At 41.9% G+C, this 15,877-nt stretch overlaps 1 protein-coding gene across 1 annotated transcript in view; it reads left to right on the top strand.

The window, feature by feature from the left end:
* Nucleotides 1-15,877, top strand: part of LOC110556807 (steroid 17-alpha-hydroxylase/17,20 lyase) — a 34,186-nt gene that overhangs the window by 13,148 nt on the left and 5,161 nt on the right. Inside the window, exon 2 of the mRNA XM_021650760.2 lies at nucleotides 13,665-14,527. Coding sequence (XP_021506435.1) covers nucleotides 14,231-14,527 — 297 coding nt within the window. The 5' untranslated portion in view covers nucleotides 13,665-14,230. The remainder of the gene's footprint in view (nucleotides 1-13,664; nucleotides 14,528-15,877) is intronic.

The raw sequence follows: 15,877 nt of genomic DNA, 5'->3' as shown, positions 1-15,877 counted from the left end.
TTAATGGGAACAGGGAGAGGCAGCCGCCAGTGGGAGGAGGCAGGGTTACCTGGCATACAACACCTGTGTGGGAAAAGGAGCATTTGAGGACATGAGGTGCTAAGCCAGTGTCCTGATTTTTTTTGGACCTGCTCTGTTGTATCTGATGACTGAAATTAAAATTCATATGGAAGAAGTCAAGAGATGTGTCAAAGACCAAAGTCCCTAAAGATGAGAAAAGGAAGTCTCCCTTCTCAGTCCTGTTTTCCAGGAGCCCTCACATGGAGGCTGCTCAGGATCTTTATGGAAACTACAAACATGTCGAGCTGAAGTGGTGACGGGCTTGGTGGTTTCATGAGGTGGGGTTTGGATGAGTCTGTCACTGTGAATGTTAAGCAGACACCTGTGGGAGAACTTCTGGCCTGCCATCACTACCTTCCTCATCTCCACAGAGCCCTGGCTAACACCTAAGCTCCTCTCAGGCCTCACAGCCAACATGGCAACTTTCTATAGCGCCTCAGCTTTGCCACGTCACCATGGCACAGAGCATAAGAGAAGAGCCTGAACATTCAGTAAAGAGAGCCAATGGAAACAGCATTGATAGACTTCATTTTAGGGGAAAAATGATTTAATTTCTAGCTTTATTGCTAGTAAATTTGTGCAAATTGCTTAATCTTTAAGTCTCACTTTGTTTGTTTTTTACAGAATAAGGACACTGGGTAAATGATTTTCAAATTCTCAGCTAGCCTTAGATTCTGTTTCTATCTAGATGGATTCTTTTATCATGATGCTGCTGTGAAATACAACGAATGCCTTTGAAGTAATGCATTTAATGTTAAGCTTTGAAGTCCACAGTCATTATTCTGAGGAAATATTGTTTGACTTATACTTTGTCCAAATCAATTTAAACCAAATGAGGGGGGCACTTTGAGAGTTTTTACTAGCTGAGGAGAGGAAAGCAGAAAGAATAATTATGAGATGCAGGAGAAAAAAAGACAAATCAAACATTCTTTGAGAGGTGTGAAGCAATAAGCTCCAAGGAAATGAGGGAAGGGCTGAAGTCCTATGTGTATGTACTGGTATGTAGGTATGTGTGTGGGCCTGTGTGTGTGCATATGTGTGTGCTGGAACTATTTTCATATAAGCAGATAGAGTACTCCTCTCCACTGGCTGCACTGTGCTCCAACTCCTTTGACTAGGAAGTGTGCTGCTGACAATGGCCAACACTGATCACATAACTGATGTTGCACTCATGCCGTATAACTTCTGCAAAACAGGTTCCTGCAACTGGAGTAATTGTTTCCAAAAGCATGGATAAGAAAATAATCTAGCATGTGTTTTGAAAAGCAGAAGAGCATGGCAATTAAAAGCTAAGAGTTCCAGAGCTGGGAATATAGCTCAGTAATAGAGTACTTGCCTAGCATGCACAAGATCTGAGGTTTCGGGTTCAAAACAAACAAGAATAAAATGCAAAAGGAAGGAAGAAGGGAGGGAAGGAGAGAGGGAAGGAGAGAGGGAAGGAGGGGAACGGTAAGACGTAATGGAGGAAGACAGAGCAAGCTAAGAGTTTTGTATTGTCTCTTCCTGGTGCATCATTAGCCAATTGCATGACCTTCGTTAAGTTCTCCTGTCTCCATTTCTTTTTAACGGTAAAGGGGGGCATGAATATAGCTATCACTTCTCCTATAGCCTTTGTTAAGCATTAAACAGCAAAGTGCACAGTCTTCGTAAAAAATGCCCAATAACTTATCATTGTGTCAAATTGTTGAAAGGGACTGTTAGGAAAGCTTCCCTCACTCTTAGGATCATAGGAAAGCAAATGACAACAGGAACTTTGAGGAAGATTGAGTTTAGTGGCTTCCATTTCCTTAAGTAAAATATTACAATCTTTGAATTTGAGGAGACAGAGGATAGTCTTTTTTAACTTATTTTATGTGTAGGAGTATTTGCCTGCATGTATATATGCATCATGTGTGTCCCTAGACGGTCAGGAGAGGACATCAGGTCTCCTTGAACAGGAGTTACAAAGGGCTGAGCCAGCCCGTGGGTGCTGGGAACAGAACCTAGGTCCTCTTAACAAGCGCTCTTCATCTTGAGCCATCGCTGCAGCCCCCACAAGGACAGCCTTTGAACCGAGAGTCTGGAATGCTGGCTGACTATTTCCACTGATCCTAACGCCAACCAGGATGGGCCAGAGTAGAAGGGAAGAATGCAAACCCGGTGCCCACATTTGAAAATGAAATAATACAGGAGCCAGGTTTGTTTGCCTGTAGTCACAGTGACTCAGGAGGCTGAGGCTGGAGGGCAACTTGAGCTCTGAAGCTTGAAGTCAGCCTGGACAATATAGTGAGCAAGGTTAGAAAAACAGTGTGAGCGCTGAGACCAGCCCTGAGGGAGCCAAGGAAGTATGTTGGGGGAGGGATGTCTGTGAGACAGAGGAATGCAATGGCTGTCTTGAACTGGTCTCAGAAGCCCTTAAATGGAAAGCCGGGAGGCCAACCTTGTAGTGGAGGTGATTGGCATCTTGCAGCAGAGGGAGACAGTGATGGTAGTACCTTAAAGGTGGGTCTGGCCCGTGCCCTGGCTAGACCTAATGAACGATCGCTGAAAGTTTGACAGTGGAACTGAAAAATGTTAGGCCCAGGGCTGGAGATTTGGGTGAGGGCTGCTTTCTACTCCTAAAGGGAAAATCAAGATGGTTTCCAGACAGCTCACCCCAACCATAAGCAAGAAATGAGGATTTTGTAAAACTGTCCAGTACATTACTCTTCTTTATATCACCAACTATACAAGACACACGTGGAAAGTGCAGAAAACACAGCTGAATCAGAGAGCTGGAAGTAAATACCATTTCACAGTGTACCTAAATGAGGCCCATTCCATGTTTATTATGACCATTATTAAAGAGTATATCATAGAGGCCAGGACAGGTCTACTCTTTTATTTGGTGCTAGAGGTAGAACCCAAGGCCTTGCCCGTGCCAAGCTACATTTGAGAAAGGATCTTGCTGTGTAACCCCATGCTGTAGAACTCACTCTGTAGACCAGGCTGGCCCTGAACTTACAGAGATCCACATGCTTCTGCCTCCAAAGTGCTGGGACTTAGGGTGTGTGCCACCACACCAGCTTATTGTTATTTTGTGGTCCTGGAGACTGAATCTAGAGTCCCATCCGTGCTATGTTGCTAGTCTACCCTGAGCTACATTGCATGATGCAGAATTCTGCTTGGCTTCCTGTTTGAGGAAACCACCTTCTATGATGACTGGCACCAGGAATGCCCATTCCCTTAGGGCTGTGAATTCTCTGAAAATATTGAATTGTTGTTATGCAGGTTGAACTGAGGTTCTCCAGCAGAAGCTAAGGATTGTGTTTTAAGGGCAATCTACCAATAAAATCCAAGGAGTCCATTGGGTAGAATATGATATGTATAAATAATAAATGTGCATTTATTATGTTTCACCATGTTTTACCATTCATTAATTAGCTTATTAAAATGCAATAACGTTGAGAAATAGATTCCATTATTTTTCTCATTTAACAGAGGAGAAAAACAAACCTTACAATGTCTAGTGATCTGAGTTCAGTTCCCATCATCCATGTTGAGTAGATCACAACTGCCTCTAACTTGATTGAGATTTAGCTCTAGGGAGTCTAAAGAGCTCTTCCAGCCTTTTCAGGCCTAAATGACAAATCTCCCTCTCTCTTTTTTTCTTTCTCTCTCTCAAACACAATAAATAAATAAATAAAAATAATATTTATTATTTATAAATATAAATAATATTTATTATTTATATAAATATATTTATATATTTATAAATATAAATATACATTTATATTTATATATTTATAAATATATATTTATATTTATATGCTTATAAATATAAATACATATTTATAAATATAAATAAATATATATAAATAAACACACAAATAAATAAATAAGAATAAATATTGTTTAAATGCTAAGAGAATCTAAGAATAGTGTATACCCTAGGAGTTCTCCTGAGAAAAATGAAAATGTGGATTCAAACAGGAATGTATACACCAATGTTCACAGCAGAATGTTCATTGCTCAAAAAAAGCAAAAAGCAGAAATTCATCCTAGGGGCCTGTCAGGTGATGCCTCAGTAAAGAAAATGTGGTGTGTATTGACATTAAATATTATTCAGCTATCAAAAATTAAAATTCTCATACATGAGCGAAACCAGGCAAAAACAAGCAAACCAACACCAAATGGTTTGTGCCTCCACCTGTAGTCCCAGACATGTGGGCTGGAGACCTGGCTTGGTGGCTAAGCCTTCCAGAGGACCCGTGTTCAGTTCTCAGCACCCACAGGCAGCTCACAGCTGTCTGAAACTCTAGGAGTCTGGTACCCTCACAGACATACATGCAGGCAAAACACCAATGAACATAAAAATAAACAAGTATTTTTTTTCTAAATCACAGATATTAGAGGCCAGGGTTGTGCATGCCTGTAATCTCAGCTGAGGATTTCAAGAACAGGGCCATCCTGAGTTTCATAGTGATATCAATGAAAAAAAAAAATGGTCTTAGACTGAGGAGAGGGCTCAGTGGGTTGAGTATATACCACTCTTGCAGAGGACCTGAGTTGATAGAACTTTGGGGTGAATTTCCTCCTTTCTATTGCCAACTTGACATAAACCTAGACATATTTGAGAAGAAGGGAATATTAATTAAGGAACTGCCTCCATCAGATTGGCAAGTCTGTGGAGCCTTTTCTTGATTAATGATTGATGGGGACAGGCCAGGCTTACTGTGGGCAGGTTACAGCTATCTCTGACTCCAATACCAGAAGGTCTGATGCTCTATTCTCGCAGAAGTATAATGAACCTGTACTACTCTCATGCTGGAAAATACTCATAAAAATATTCATAGTACACATAAAAAAATAAACATTTTTTTAAAAACCCAAAACAAGGTAGTTTGAATCTTAGTACAATGGAGGAGTGGATGCTGAGATCTCGCTGTGTGTCCACCTGGCCTCGTCTCTTCCTTGCTTGTCTGAGCTTCAGCACAGTCTAGATGGCTGGAGGTAAAGCTGGAAAGGATCCTGTTCTTTTCCCTGTTTTCTCCCTCTTCTGATATCCATCCTGTTTGCCTTTCTGAATGAGGATTGAGCATCTTACCCAGGGCCCACCTTCTTGCTTAGCTTCTTTAGGTGTACAAATCATACATTTTAGTATGATTATCCTATATTATATGTCTAATGTCCACTTATATGTGAGTATATACCAGGTGTGTCTTTCTGCTCCTGGGATACCTCACTCAGAATGATCTTTTCTAGTTCCCACCATTTGCCTGCAAATTTCATGATTTCCTTGTTTTTAACTGCTGAGTAATATTCCATTGTGTAAGTATACCACAATTTCTGTATCCATTCCTCCATTGATGGACATTTGGGTTGTTTCCAGCTTCTGGCTATTACAAATAAAGCTGCTATGAACATGGTTGAGCAAATGTCCTTGTGTACTCGAGCATCTTTTGGATATATGCCCAGGAGTGGTATAGTTGGATCTTGATGTAGCGCTGTTCCTAACTGTCTGAGAAAGCTCCAGGCTGATTTCCAAAGTAGGTGTTCAAGTTTATATTGCCACCAGCAATGGAGGAGGGTTCCTCTTCTAACAGGAGCCCACCACAGAGGGCCTCTGAAAGACTCTACCCAGAAGGGTATCAAAACATGCTGAGACTCATAATCAAACTTTGGGCAGAGTACAGGGAATCTTATGAAAGAAGGGGGAAATAGAAAGACCTGGAAGGGACAGGAGCACTACAAGGAAAGCAATAGAACCAAAAAAATCTGGACCCCAGGGGTCTTTTGTGAGACTGATACTCCAAACAAGGACCATGCATGGAGATAACCTAGAACCCCTGCACAGAAGAAGCCCAAGCGTCCAAGAGGGTTACCTAGTAATGGGAACAGGGACTGTCTCTGACATGAACTCAGGGGCTGGCTCTTTGATCATCTCCACTTGATGGGGGAGCAGCCTTGCCAGTCCACAGAGGAAGACAATGAAGCCAGTCCTGATCAGACCTGATAGACTAGGGTCGGATGGAAGGGGAGGAGGACCTCCCCTATCAGTGGATTGGGGGAAGGGCATAGGAGAAGAAGAGGGAGGGAGGGTGGAATTGGGAGAGGCTGGTGGAGGGGGCTACAGCTGGTATATAAAGTGAATAAACTATAATTAATAAAAATAAATGTAAATTTAAAAAAAAGGACTGGGAAGGACTCCAGAAAGGCCAAGACAAAGGCGGTTTCCCGCTCTGCTCGCAGTGAGCTGGCTTGCAGTTCCCCGTGGCTGCAAACATCGACACCTGAAATCTAGAACAACCAGCCATGGGATGTGTGAGTGCAAACACTGCTGTGTACAAAGTACCACTTGCGTTGGCAGGAAATGCATCAAAAGGCTTAAAGGTGAAGTGTATTACCCCTTATCACTTTCAACTTGCCATTCGAGGAGATGAAGAGTTGGACTCTGATCAGGGCTACAGTTGCTGGCCACAACTCTCTGACTGGAAGAAAGGACAACAGAAGACCGTCTAAGGATCTCTTATTATCTCGGGACTCTAAATATTCCTAACAGCTGTCCGGTGCTGCTGATTGCCATGGACTGTATCTCTGTGAAAACTACAGTTTTGCCTTTTTGCAATTCTTTTTGAGCAAGTTGGAGGCTTAATTAGCCTTAGAACCAACCAAATTTCTGTATTCGAGGCTTAGTCATATTTAAGTGTTACTGTGGCTTCAAAGAAGTTATTGATTCTGAAGTAGTAGGTTTTTGATTGAGTTGCCTGTTTTTTTTTTTTGTTTGTTTGTTTTTAATTGTTTGGATTTTAATTGTGATCCAGAAGTTATAGTAACAACCATTTGGTTTTGTACAGACATTTCATTCGGGTGGATAAGCTCAACAAAGGTCCTATCCCAAACTAAAAAAATAAAAACAAAAACAAAACAATAACAAAAAAAAAAAAAACCAGAGAAACATTTTATATATAGGTCTTTAATTTTTATACATTTTATACATGGGTTTTAAATTTTTTACTCTGACTGTATGCTAAAAATATTCATTATAAGACATTATCTTCTTACGGTCTAAGAATTCCCATGGGAGAATGAGTAGAAAGCAACATAACTAAAATACACTCCAGCTTTGGCTCCAAGTGACCCACTGTGCAGCCTGTGCTTTTCTGCCAGAGCCAATTCTCTCTCAGCCTCAGCTGATAATTTTCTTATACTATTTAAGTCCTTATCACCTCATAAGAAGTGAAATAAAGTACTTAGCTCCTGAGTAATTAATCCAATTGTGGATCATAGCCAGTTAATATCTGCGAGCAATTTTTGAAAATAATTAAGAGTTTGTAATTGATCTCTCCTGACTTATACTTTCTGTGGTCGCATTTTCTGTAAACTTATCTTATATCCTAAATAATTGACAGAATCTCCTCTTAGCAATATTTTCAGGAGCAATTTGTAATTCCCAGCAAGGCAAAATTTGTTTTAATTCATCACACATTTTTTTTCTAAGGTATCTGCATCTAAACCAGCCATATAATGGCAAATTATAGAGTAAGGAAACTGTGTGTGAATTATTTCTAATAACTGTGCTGCAAAATATTAGCACAAGGTAGGACTGTTTGGCATTCCTTGTAGTAAGACTTTCAAATGATATCTCTTTGTTGATCAACCATTATTGTAAGTTGGCACTGAGAAAGCAAACCTTTCCTTACCATGCTCATGCAAAGAGACTGTGTAAGAGCAATCTTTTAAATCAACTATTATCACAGGCCATGACGTAGGTAATGAAGAAGGCAATGGGGTTCCAGGCTGTGAAGAGCCCATTTGCTAAATCGTCTTATTTATGGCTTGTAAATATGGTAACATCCTCTGTTTTCCTGATTTCTTTTGTTATAATGAACACAGGGGAATTCATGGGCTGGTGGATGCCTCCATGTGTTGAGTATTTAGCAGCTCCTGTGCCAACTGTAATGCCACGGACCGGCCCAGTTGGGCTCCCGTCGTCCGCAGGAGAACAAGGCTTTAGACAGGAAGACACGGTTTCGGCGAAGAATTGACAGACAGAGACACCTTGATGGTTTTGACTCTGCTGCAACTTTACTGAAATCAAGCTAGTATTTTTATAATGATTTCACAAAAGGCACCTTAAAATTGGCATACTTCCCAGAACATTCAGACTTTTACCAAGAATACAAAGTTTACATTTTAACTCAAAATGCAGTCAAACATAAAGCAGTACCCACGAATAATCTTGGCCTAAAAACTTTTTGATCAGAGCAAACAAAGGAAAAGAAACCTCAAATATAGTTTCATTATTGCTAACCAATGAAGAGGAAAGTCAGGAGCTAAGTCAGATGCCTGCCAAAGTCCCTCTCTATATCAAAATCTAACTACACCTTTGTTAACCCTCCTCCCATATGTCCTGCCCAAGATTTATGATTTTCTCTAGGAACAAGGCACTGAAGGGAGGGGGAAACTCCCGCCAGCTGCACCTCTCATGCTATTATTTCTTAAGAAGGAGCCTATTGTTATTTTACTATTCTTAATGCCTATTAATACTAAATCTAATTCATTACTTTCCTTAAACTTATTTTTATTAAAGCCTTTAACAATCTACTAATAATAAATTTCTTTATAAAGTTAGTTGTGCTGTTTCAGGTGTCACAGGGAAAGATCAAAGAATTCATTATTCCAGCCCCAGAGCCACAACTGAAGAAGCGTAGAAATCTCAGAACACGTCTCTTTTCCAAGTGGGATGAGTTTGCCAGGGACTTTCCAGGGGGCATTATTTCCGGGGAAATCATATCCCCCGCCCTGTAGCTTATGCTACTATGGCGACACTGGCGTGGGTGTGGCACTGTAACTGTGATTTTTCTTCTGCAATAAAGTCATCATTCTAACCACAGAGGTTTTTCAGCTAACCATTTTCAAGGTGTGGCATTGGAAAGTCCAACAGCTGTTGTGTCCTGCTTTTGGATAACCTGGAAAATCTGTGACTGTTCTTAATAATACCTTTTAATATTTTTCTCAGAAGCCTTCTTTATTTTATGGTTTGTTTCTGAGATTGGAGGACCGTGTTTTTCATTGCTACAACAAATTGCATCCCCATAAATTCATTGCTATATCAGCCACATATGGCTTTAAATTTCCTATTTGTCCTTCTGGCCTATACACTTAACCACCTTGCACTTTTTTTAACCTGAGATAAATTTCCAATCCCTAGAAGCTGAATATTTACCTCCTGAAGAGGCCAGTCTGCATGCCAAGAATTTGGTGAAATTATTGTTACATCTTCTCCTGTGTCTACTAACCCTTCAATTTCAATGCCATTTATTTATATTCTTAACTTTGGATTCTGGTCATTTATAGCAATTTGCCAAAATACATTTTTTTCTAGTCTCTCCTGAGTTTTTTGTTTTATCTACTGAAGCTGGTCTATATTGGGGGTTGGTCTGGTACTATGTATCTAATGTAAATACTGGCCCCCAAGATCTGGTTGGAGTACATCCTCATCATGTACACCAATTTTTGTTGTGTGAACTTTGCTCTACCTAATTTAAAGTTGATTGTTTAATAAAAGTGCTGAAGCCTGTGACTGGGCAGAAGAGAAGTAGGTGGAGTTTAGGTTCCTGAGCTTGGGGTCTCAGAGGGACCATGAGACCTGGAGGAGGAGAGAGAAGAAACAGAAGATACAGCAGGAGGAGAGGAAGCTGGAGAGAAGGAAGTCACCATGAGGCAGTATGGACCATGGGCATGTGGCCATTAGGCTGGGCTGATAGAACAGCAGCAGACCAGAAAGGAATGATCAAAACAAGAAGCATGGGGTATGTAGCTGGAAAATAGGAAAATAGTTTAGAGGGTTGGTACCTGCCCAGTTACTGTGCTTTAACACTATTATAAATCCAAGTTGTTTCTGTCTCGATTGTTTGGGAACTAGCTGGGGTAAAGAAGCCCTCTGGAGTCTAATATAATTCCACAGCAGTTCTGACCTTGATTACATCCAGAGGAGTGTTGTTATTAACAACAGGCATTAAATCTTTTAATTGTTCTGTGGATGAGTTTCTCTGATGCTGACAAGGAACTAAATCAAAATTGATGTCAGGACCTGTGGAAGGGTCCCTAAGGCATTTTTCAATGGCAAAGGTCTACTGTGCCTGTCCCTTGGTGATTTGCATTTATTAGTCCAATGTCAGCCTTTGCCACACCTTCTGCATTCTCCAGAAGGCCTTCTCTTTGGAGTAGCTCTAGAAAAAAACATTATTTCTATGAATGCCTTGCCTGAAATCCCTTTTCAAAGGAACTGGTTTACCACAATTAAAACGTCTGACATTTTGATTTTTCTTAAAAACTTTTAGAAATTACTTCTCCTATCAGAATAACATCATAAATGTGAGATTCATATCAGCTTATCTCTTATCCTTTCCTCTATTGATGCTGATCTTGCCTTTAAAGGTCTAATCACCCTTTTGCATTCTAAATTAGCAGTTTTTTAAGAGCCAAAGATTTGACTAATATTTGTCTGGCTTTTGAATCTGATACTATTCTATTTACTGCTAAAATCGATCTTTGCAAAAAAAAATCATTGAAGGCTTCTTTTTGCATAATTTTAATAAATGACTCAGACCTCTTTTCTGATTCTTCAACCCTGTCCCAAGTAGTTAAAGCTGCTAAACAACATAACACAAGGGCATGCTCATCCAATTCATACTGCCTTTGTAACTCATGCTCATCCAATTCATACTGCCTTTGTAACTCAGCATATTGGCCTTCATCTAGCAACTGATCTTGGGAAATATTAACACCTCTAACTTTATGTCATTGTTCCATGGCCCTAGCTTCCTCTTTCCACCATGTTTGCCATTGTAACTGAGGACCAGCTTCCAATATTGTTGTTGCCAAATCTATTCAGTCTTGGGTGATAATGCTGTTCTGAGTTGCCCATGAACATAATATCTGCTTCACACAAGGTGAATGCACACCATATGAAGTGATTACTTCCTTAACTCTCCTCAAATCTAGTATGTCTATAAGATTATATGTAACTTCTTGATAACCTTGGGGGTGCCTATCTTCTCCTGGTAGGTCTTGTATAGTAACTGGATAAACTAAGGTTGGTTTTCTAACAACCCTGGGCTGCTCTTCTTCAGTTTCAGTGGCATGGTAGGTCCTTGTCTAAATTCCTCTGTCTCTGTCTGAGTATTTTTCTCATTTTTTATTTATAAGTCTCTCTAATTGTTCTTTTAAAGCTTATAGCTTATCAAGCCACTTTTCATGTTTTTCTTTTTACTGTATCTCTAAATCTTTTTTTTCTTTGAGAGGATACAAAAATGCACTATGGCTTTTAAAGATAAAATATAAAATACCAAAATGGCAATGATTAATCATAATTGATATTGAGTCAAGTTCAGTTAAGTCATTTAGCTTTTCGTTTTCTGCTCCTATTTTCAAGTCATCTAAAGTGGCATCACATAAGGTCCTAGCACCTTGTATTATGTATTTTCCATTCTTAACTTTCTCCTTTGGGACTTCCCAGATGACTTAACCAAAGCTTATGGCTTCTCAGTTTGCCAGCAGCTAGCATGATTTTTATGTCATTGTGCCACACATTGGAGTGCCAACTACCATTTTTTGAACAAAATCTCAAATGTTTGATTCTACCAATATAGACTCATGAGCTAGATGCTGGGGTAAAACCCTGCTAGGTGCTAGATCAAAGAAGCAGGGAAAGCACCCAGCTGACCTTTCTCTTCAGCCAATGTTCCAAAAGAAAAAAGGCCACTTCCTTCCCCACACCATCTCAAAAAATCCTCAAAACTGAAGTTCTTCCCTCCTGCTTTCTGGTGTCTCCCTATCCATCCTCCTGACTTCATCTTACTCTGTTTGTTTGTTTGTTTTCCTTACATTCACTTCCTTTCAACTGGTTGCTTGCTCTATCTCTTGACCTAGGGTTAACCTTGTTTATTCCTGTTTATAACACCAGGCAGAAAGCTCCTAAATTAAAGGTGTATGCTAGGACTGAGCCACACCAAGACCAGAACCAGGTTTTCCAGCAAGCAACACCATCTCTGGGTTCACAGTGTGGTCGAATATCCTGAAACAGTGGCATGCCCACCAAGTACAGCAGCAGCTGTGGAGTGGAGCTGGCCTGAGTACAGGATGCAAGATGGAACCCCAAATGTGGTGCGTGCCAGAAGTCAGGCTCTTTACACTTCCGGTCTTGAGTTTTGCTTTGATTTGATTATGACTGCCCTGATTGATTCTTCTCTCTTGGAGTAAAAAAGTTACGTAATTTATTTTTTATTTTATGGGGCACCTCACAGTTAAGAGAATTTGGACTTTTAATGAAACATTTAAAGAATCTTTGGACTCATTTTTTTTTTTGGTTTGTTTGTTTGGTTTGGTTTGGTTTTGGTTTTGGTTTTGGTTTTTTGAGACAGGGTTTCACTGTGTAACCTTGGCTAGCCTGGAGCTCTCACTGTATGGACCAGCCTGACTTCAAACTCATAGAGATCTGCTTGTCACTGCCTCCTGAGTACTAGCATGGACCATCATGCCTGGGCTGAAACTTAAGACTTTTTAATGTCAAAATTTTGAAAGACTGTGGAACTTTTAAAAGTTATATCAGCTTTATATAATTTTGTAATATTAATATGAGGTCCTGGGGATGAACGAGAAAGGAAAGGTTATGTTGTAACAGTGATGTGTCTGAATGTAAATTTGTCGAGGTTGTGCTAGTTCATATTTGTCAACTTGACACAAACCTAGACCTATCTGGGAAAAGAGGACTCTCAGCTAAAAAATTGCCTCATCTGGATGTTCTGTAGGCAAATCTGTGGGAAAAATTTCTTGGTTAATGATGGACGTGGGTGTGCCACCAATGGACAAATAATTCTGTGTTGTAAGAGGGCAGGATAAGCAAGCCATGAGGAGTAAGCCAGCGGCATCACTGCTCCATGGTTTCTGCTTCAGTTATTGCCTCCAGCTTCTTTCTTGGCTTCTCTCAGTGGACTGTGCCATGGGCTACGTAGGTCAAACAACCCCTTTTCTCTCCAAGTTGCTTTTGGTGATGGTCTTTATCACAGCAATAGCAACCAAACTAAAACAAGAAGTATGCATGTTCATGCACAGGAAGTTGACTAGAGGTGTCTGGATCTGGAGGGGGGACCTGGAGAGTTAGCACACGGCTTCAGTGACTACATGGAATGATGGGAGTTTCAGAAGTGACTCCTGTTCATAGTTGTGTAACACCATGCACAAGCTTTATGCTTCTAAAGGTAAACTTTTTTTGCTGTTGCTGTTGAGAGAGACATAGTCTCTCATAGCACAGGGTAGCCTCACACGCCTGGTGAAACTGAGGTTGGCTTGACCCTCATGTACTTGCCTCCTGAATGCTGTGAGTACAGAAAGTCGTGAGCTGCTGTGTGGGTGCTGGGAACTGAATGGAGTCTTCTGGAGGAACAGCAAGTTCACTTAACTGCTGAGATATCTCTCCAGCCCTTCGTGAAAGTCTTTTGTTGTTGTTGTTGGTTTTTTGAGACAGGGTTTCTCTGTGTAGGCTTTGCTGTCCTGGAATCACTTTGTAAGTTAAAGCATTTTAAATGATGCATCTTATGTTTTATATATAGTAACACAATAAAATGATTTTTTTTTTTCAGAAAAGGTTATATATCCCACTCAAGACTGTGTAGATAAAAAACGACCAAGCTAAATTTTAACAGAAACCTGACTCTTGAACTGATGCTCTGCATACCTGAACAGCCATGAACACGTGGGACTTCTGGGTTCTTGTCATCACTGTCTTCTGTGACCTTATACAGAGTGACCTTAAAGAGCTCCTCAACTATTAGTGAGACTGAATATCTCTGACAGGTTTGGCTAGATACAACCACATTATCTTCTATGCAGCACTTTTGATATAACAGCACGCAGACTCTGAAACCTTGATCTCCTGCTGATACCGTTTGCCCCTGGGAGGATCCATAAACGCAGGAGCAAGCCCGAGGGGAAGCCACCTCCTCCAGGGAGCTGAGCCAGCCCGAGAGGAGGCTGGCAAGCCTTTCCTCTTCCTAGGCTTGATCCCATTCCAAGATAAACTTTCACAGGCCAAGAGATAACACACAACTTCAAGGTGACAATCAGGAGTGCCTTTAAAAGTCCTCCTTCCTTGCTGGAGCTGCGCAGCTCCACCCCAAAGCTAGCCACCCGCATCCACCCAGCTGCCATGTGGGAACTTGTGGGTCTCCTGCTGCTCATCATAGCCTATTTCTTTTGGCCCAAGTCAAAGATACCTGGTACCAAGTTCCCCAAGAGCCTCCCCTTCCTGCCCCTGGTGGGCAGCCTGCCGTTTCTCCCCAGACGTGGTCACCAGCATGTCAACTTCTTCAAGCTGCAGGAAAAATATGGTCCCATCTTTTCTTTTCGCCTGGGAACCACAACTACAGTGATCATTGGCCACTATCAGCTGGCCAGGGAAGTGCTAGTCAAGAAGGGAAAAGAATTCTCCGGTAGGCCCCAAATGGTAAGCAGTGGCAACCCTCCTCCTTCTCCTCCTCCCACTCTTCCTCCTTCCCTTCCTGCTCAGTCCCTGGGGTTGTACAGTTCCTCCAAAATCAGACTGGTGGGACCACTCTCTAAGACCTGCCCCACCTCTAAACTGGGAAGGAGAGATAAAAGGGAGACCTTTTGAATGGGCTGTCTGGTAGGATGGTGCAGGGGCCAGCAGAGCTGGGGAGCCCTCCCTGCACTCACCTTCCCCTCGATTATATGATAATCATTCTCGAATGTGCAGGCAAAGCCCTCTGCCCAGACCCAGAGCGGATGTTCTCCAGAAGCATGACTGTTACCTTTGTTGGCAAAGAGGGCAGTAGCTACCTCCTCTGCGAAGAGATGTCAGGAGAAGCAGTTGGCCTTGTGGGATGCTAGGACTGAAGTTTCCCTGCTCCTGTGGCTTTGGCTCTTAGACAGCTGTGGGATATCGCAGGGGTCGAGGGAATGGGGACAGGGGGCAGGGACATAGAGTATTATCTCAGGGCCTCTGACCACACTGTGCTGACTGTTAGGTAGCCATCCTACAAATGCTACCCATGCTCCCATGACCTTGCTTGGGTGCTCCCCTGACTGCCCCCACAGAGCACGCTGCCTTAGCTTTGAGCAAGCCAGAACTGATTTGTTGAGCTTGGGCTAGTCCAGAGTGGCTGTCCAACTACAAGGCTGCCCCAGGTTTTAGGTTCCTCTTAGAAGCAAAAGCATAAAAGGGACCAGGCAGCACACCTTTAGTCCTAGCATTTGGGAGGCAGAGCTCTGCAGGTGGATCTCTGTGAGTTCGAGGCTAGCCTGGTCTATAGGGTGAGTTCCAGGATAGCCAGTGCTACACAGGAAGAACCTGTCTCCAACAACAACAAACCCAACTGCCCACATCCCAATAAGAATAAAAAAGGCTGGCCAGGTAGGTTTTTTCGGAATCAGGGATATTGTTGGGATCAGTAAGCAGGCACTTCTACAGGCAGCCCCAGTTAGACCAGTTATCAGGCATTTGTGAAGACACCCAGACCACATGCTGACCACCTGGAACTACCTGCGCATGCCCTGGGACACCCTATAAGAGAACTGGAGCCCTCCCCTCTCTCTCTCTTCTTCCTCTTCCGCTCTCTTGCTCTTCCTCTCTCTCTCTTCCTTACTCTTGCCCTCTCTCTCTCTCTCTCTCTCTCTCTCTCTCTCTCTCTCTCTCTCTCTCCCTTCCCCTAATAAACCTCCCACGTGGAACCGATCTCGTGGTGTGATTTGTGAGCCCGCGTGTAACCTCCACAGGTGCACGCTTCCTAACATTCCTGCTTTGGTCCTAACAGATTTAAGAAGGAGACTTTAGACC

Source organism: Meriones unguiculatus, chromosome 1 (assembly GCF_030254825.1).
Source record: "Meriones unguiculatus strain TT.TT164.6M chromosome 1, Bangor_MerUng_6.1, whole genome shotgun sequence".
NCBI lineage: Eukaryota > Metazoa > Chordata > Mammalia > Rodentia > Muridae > Meriones > Meriones unguiculatus.
Note: the sequence above shows the minus strand (reverse complement) of the source record. Positions and strands in the feature narration are given on the sequence as shown.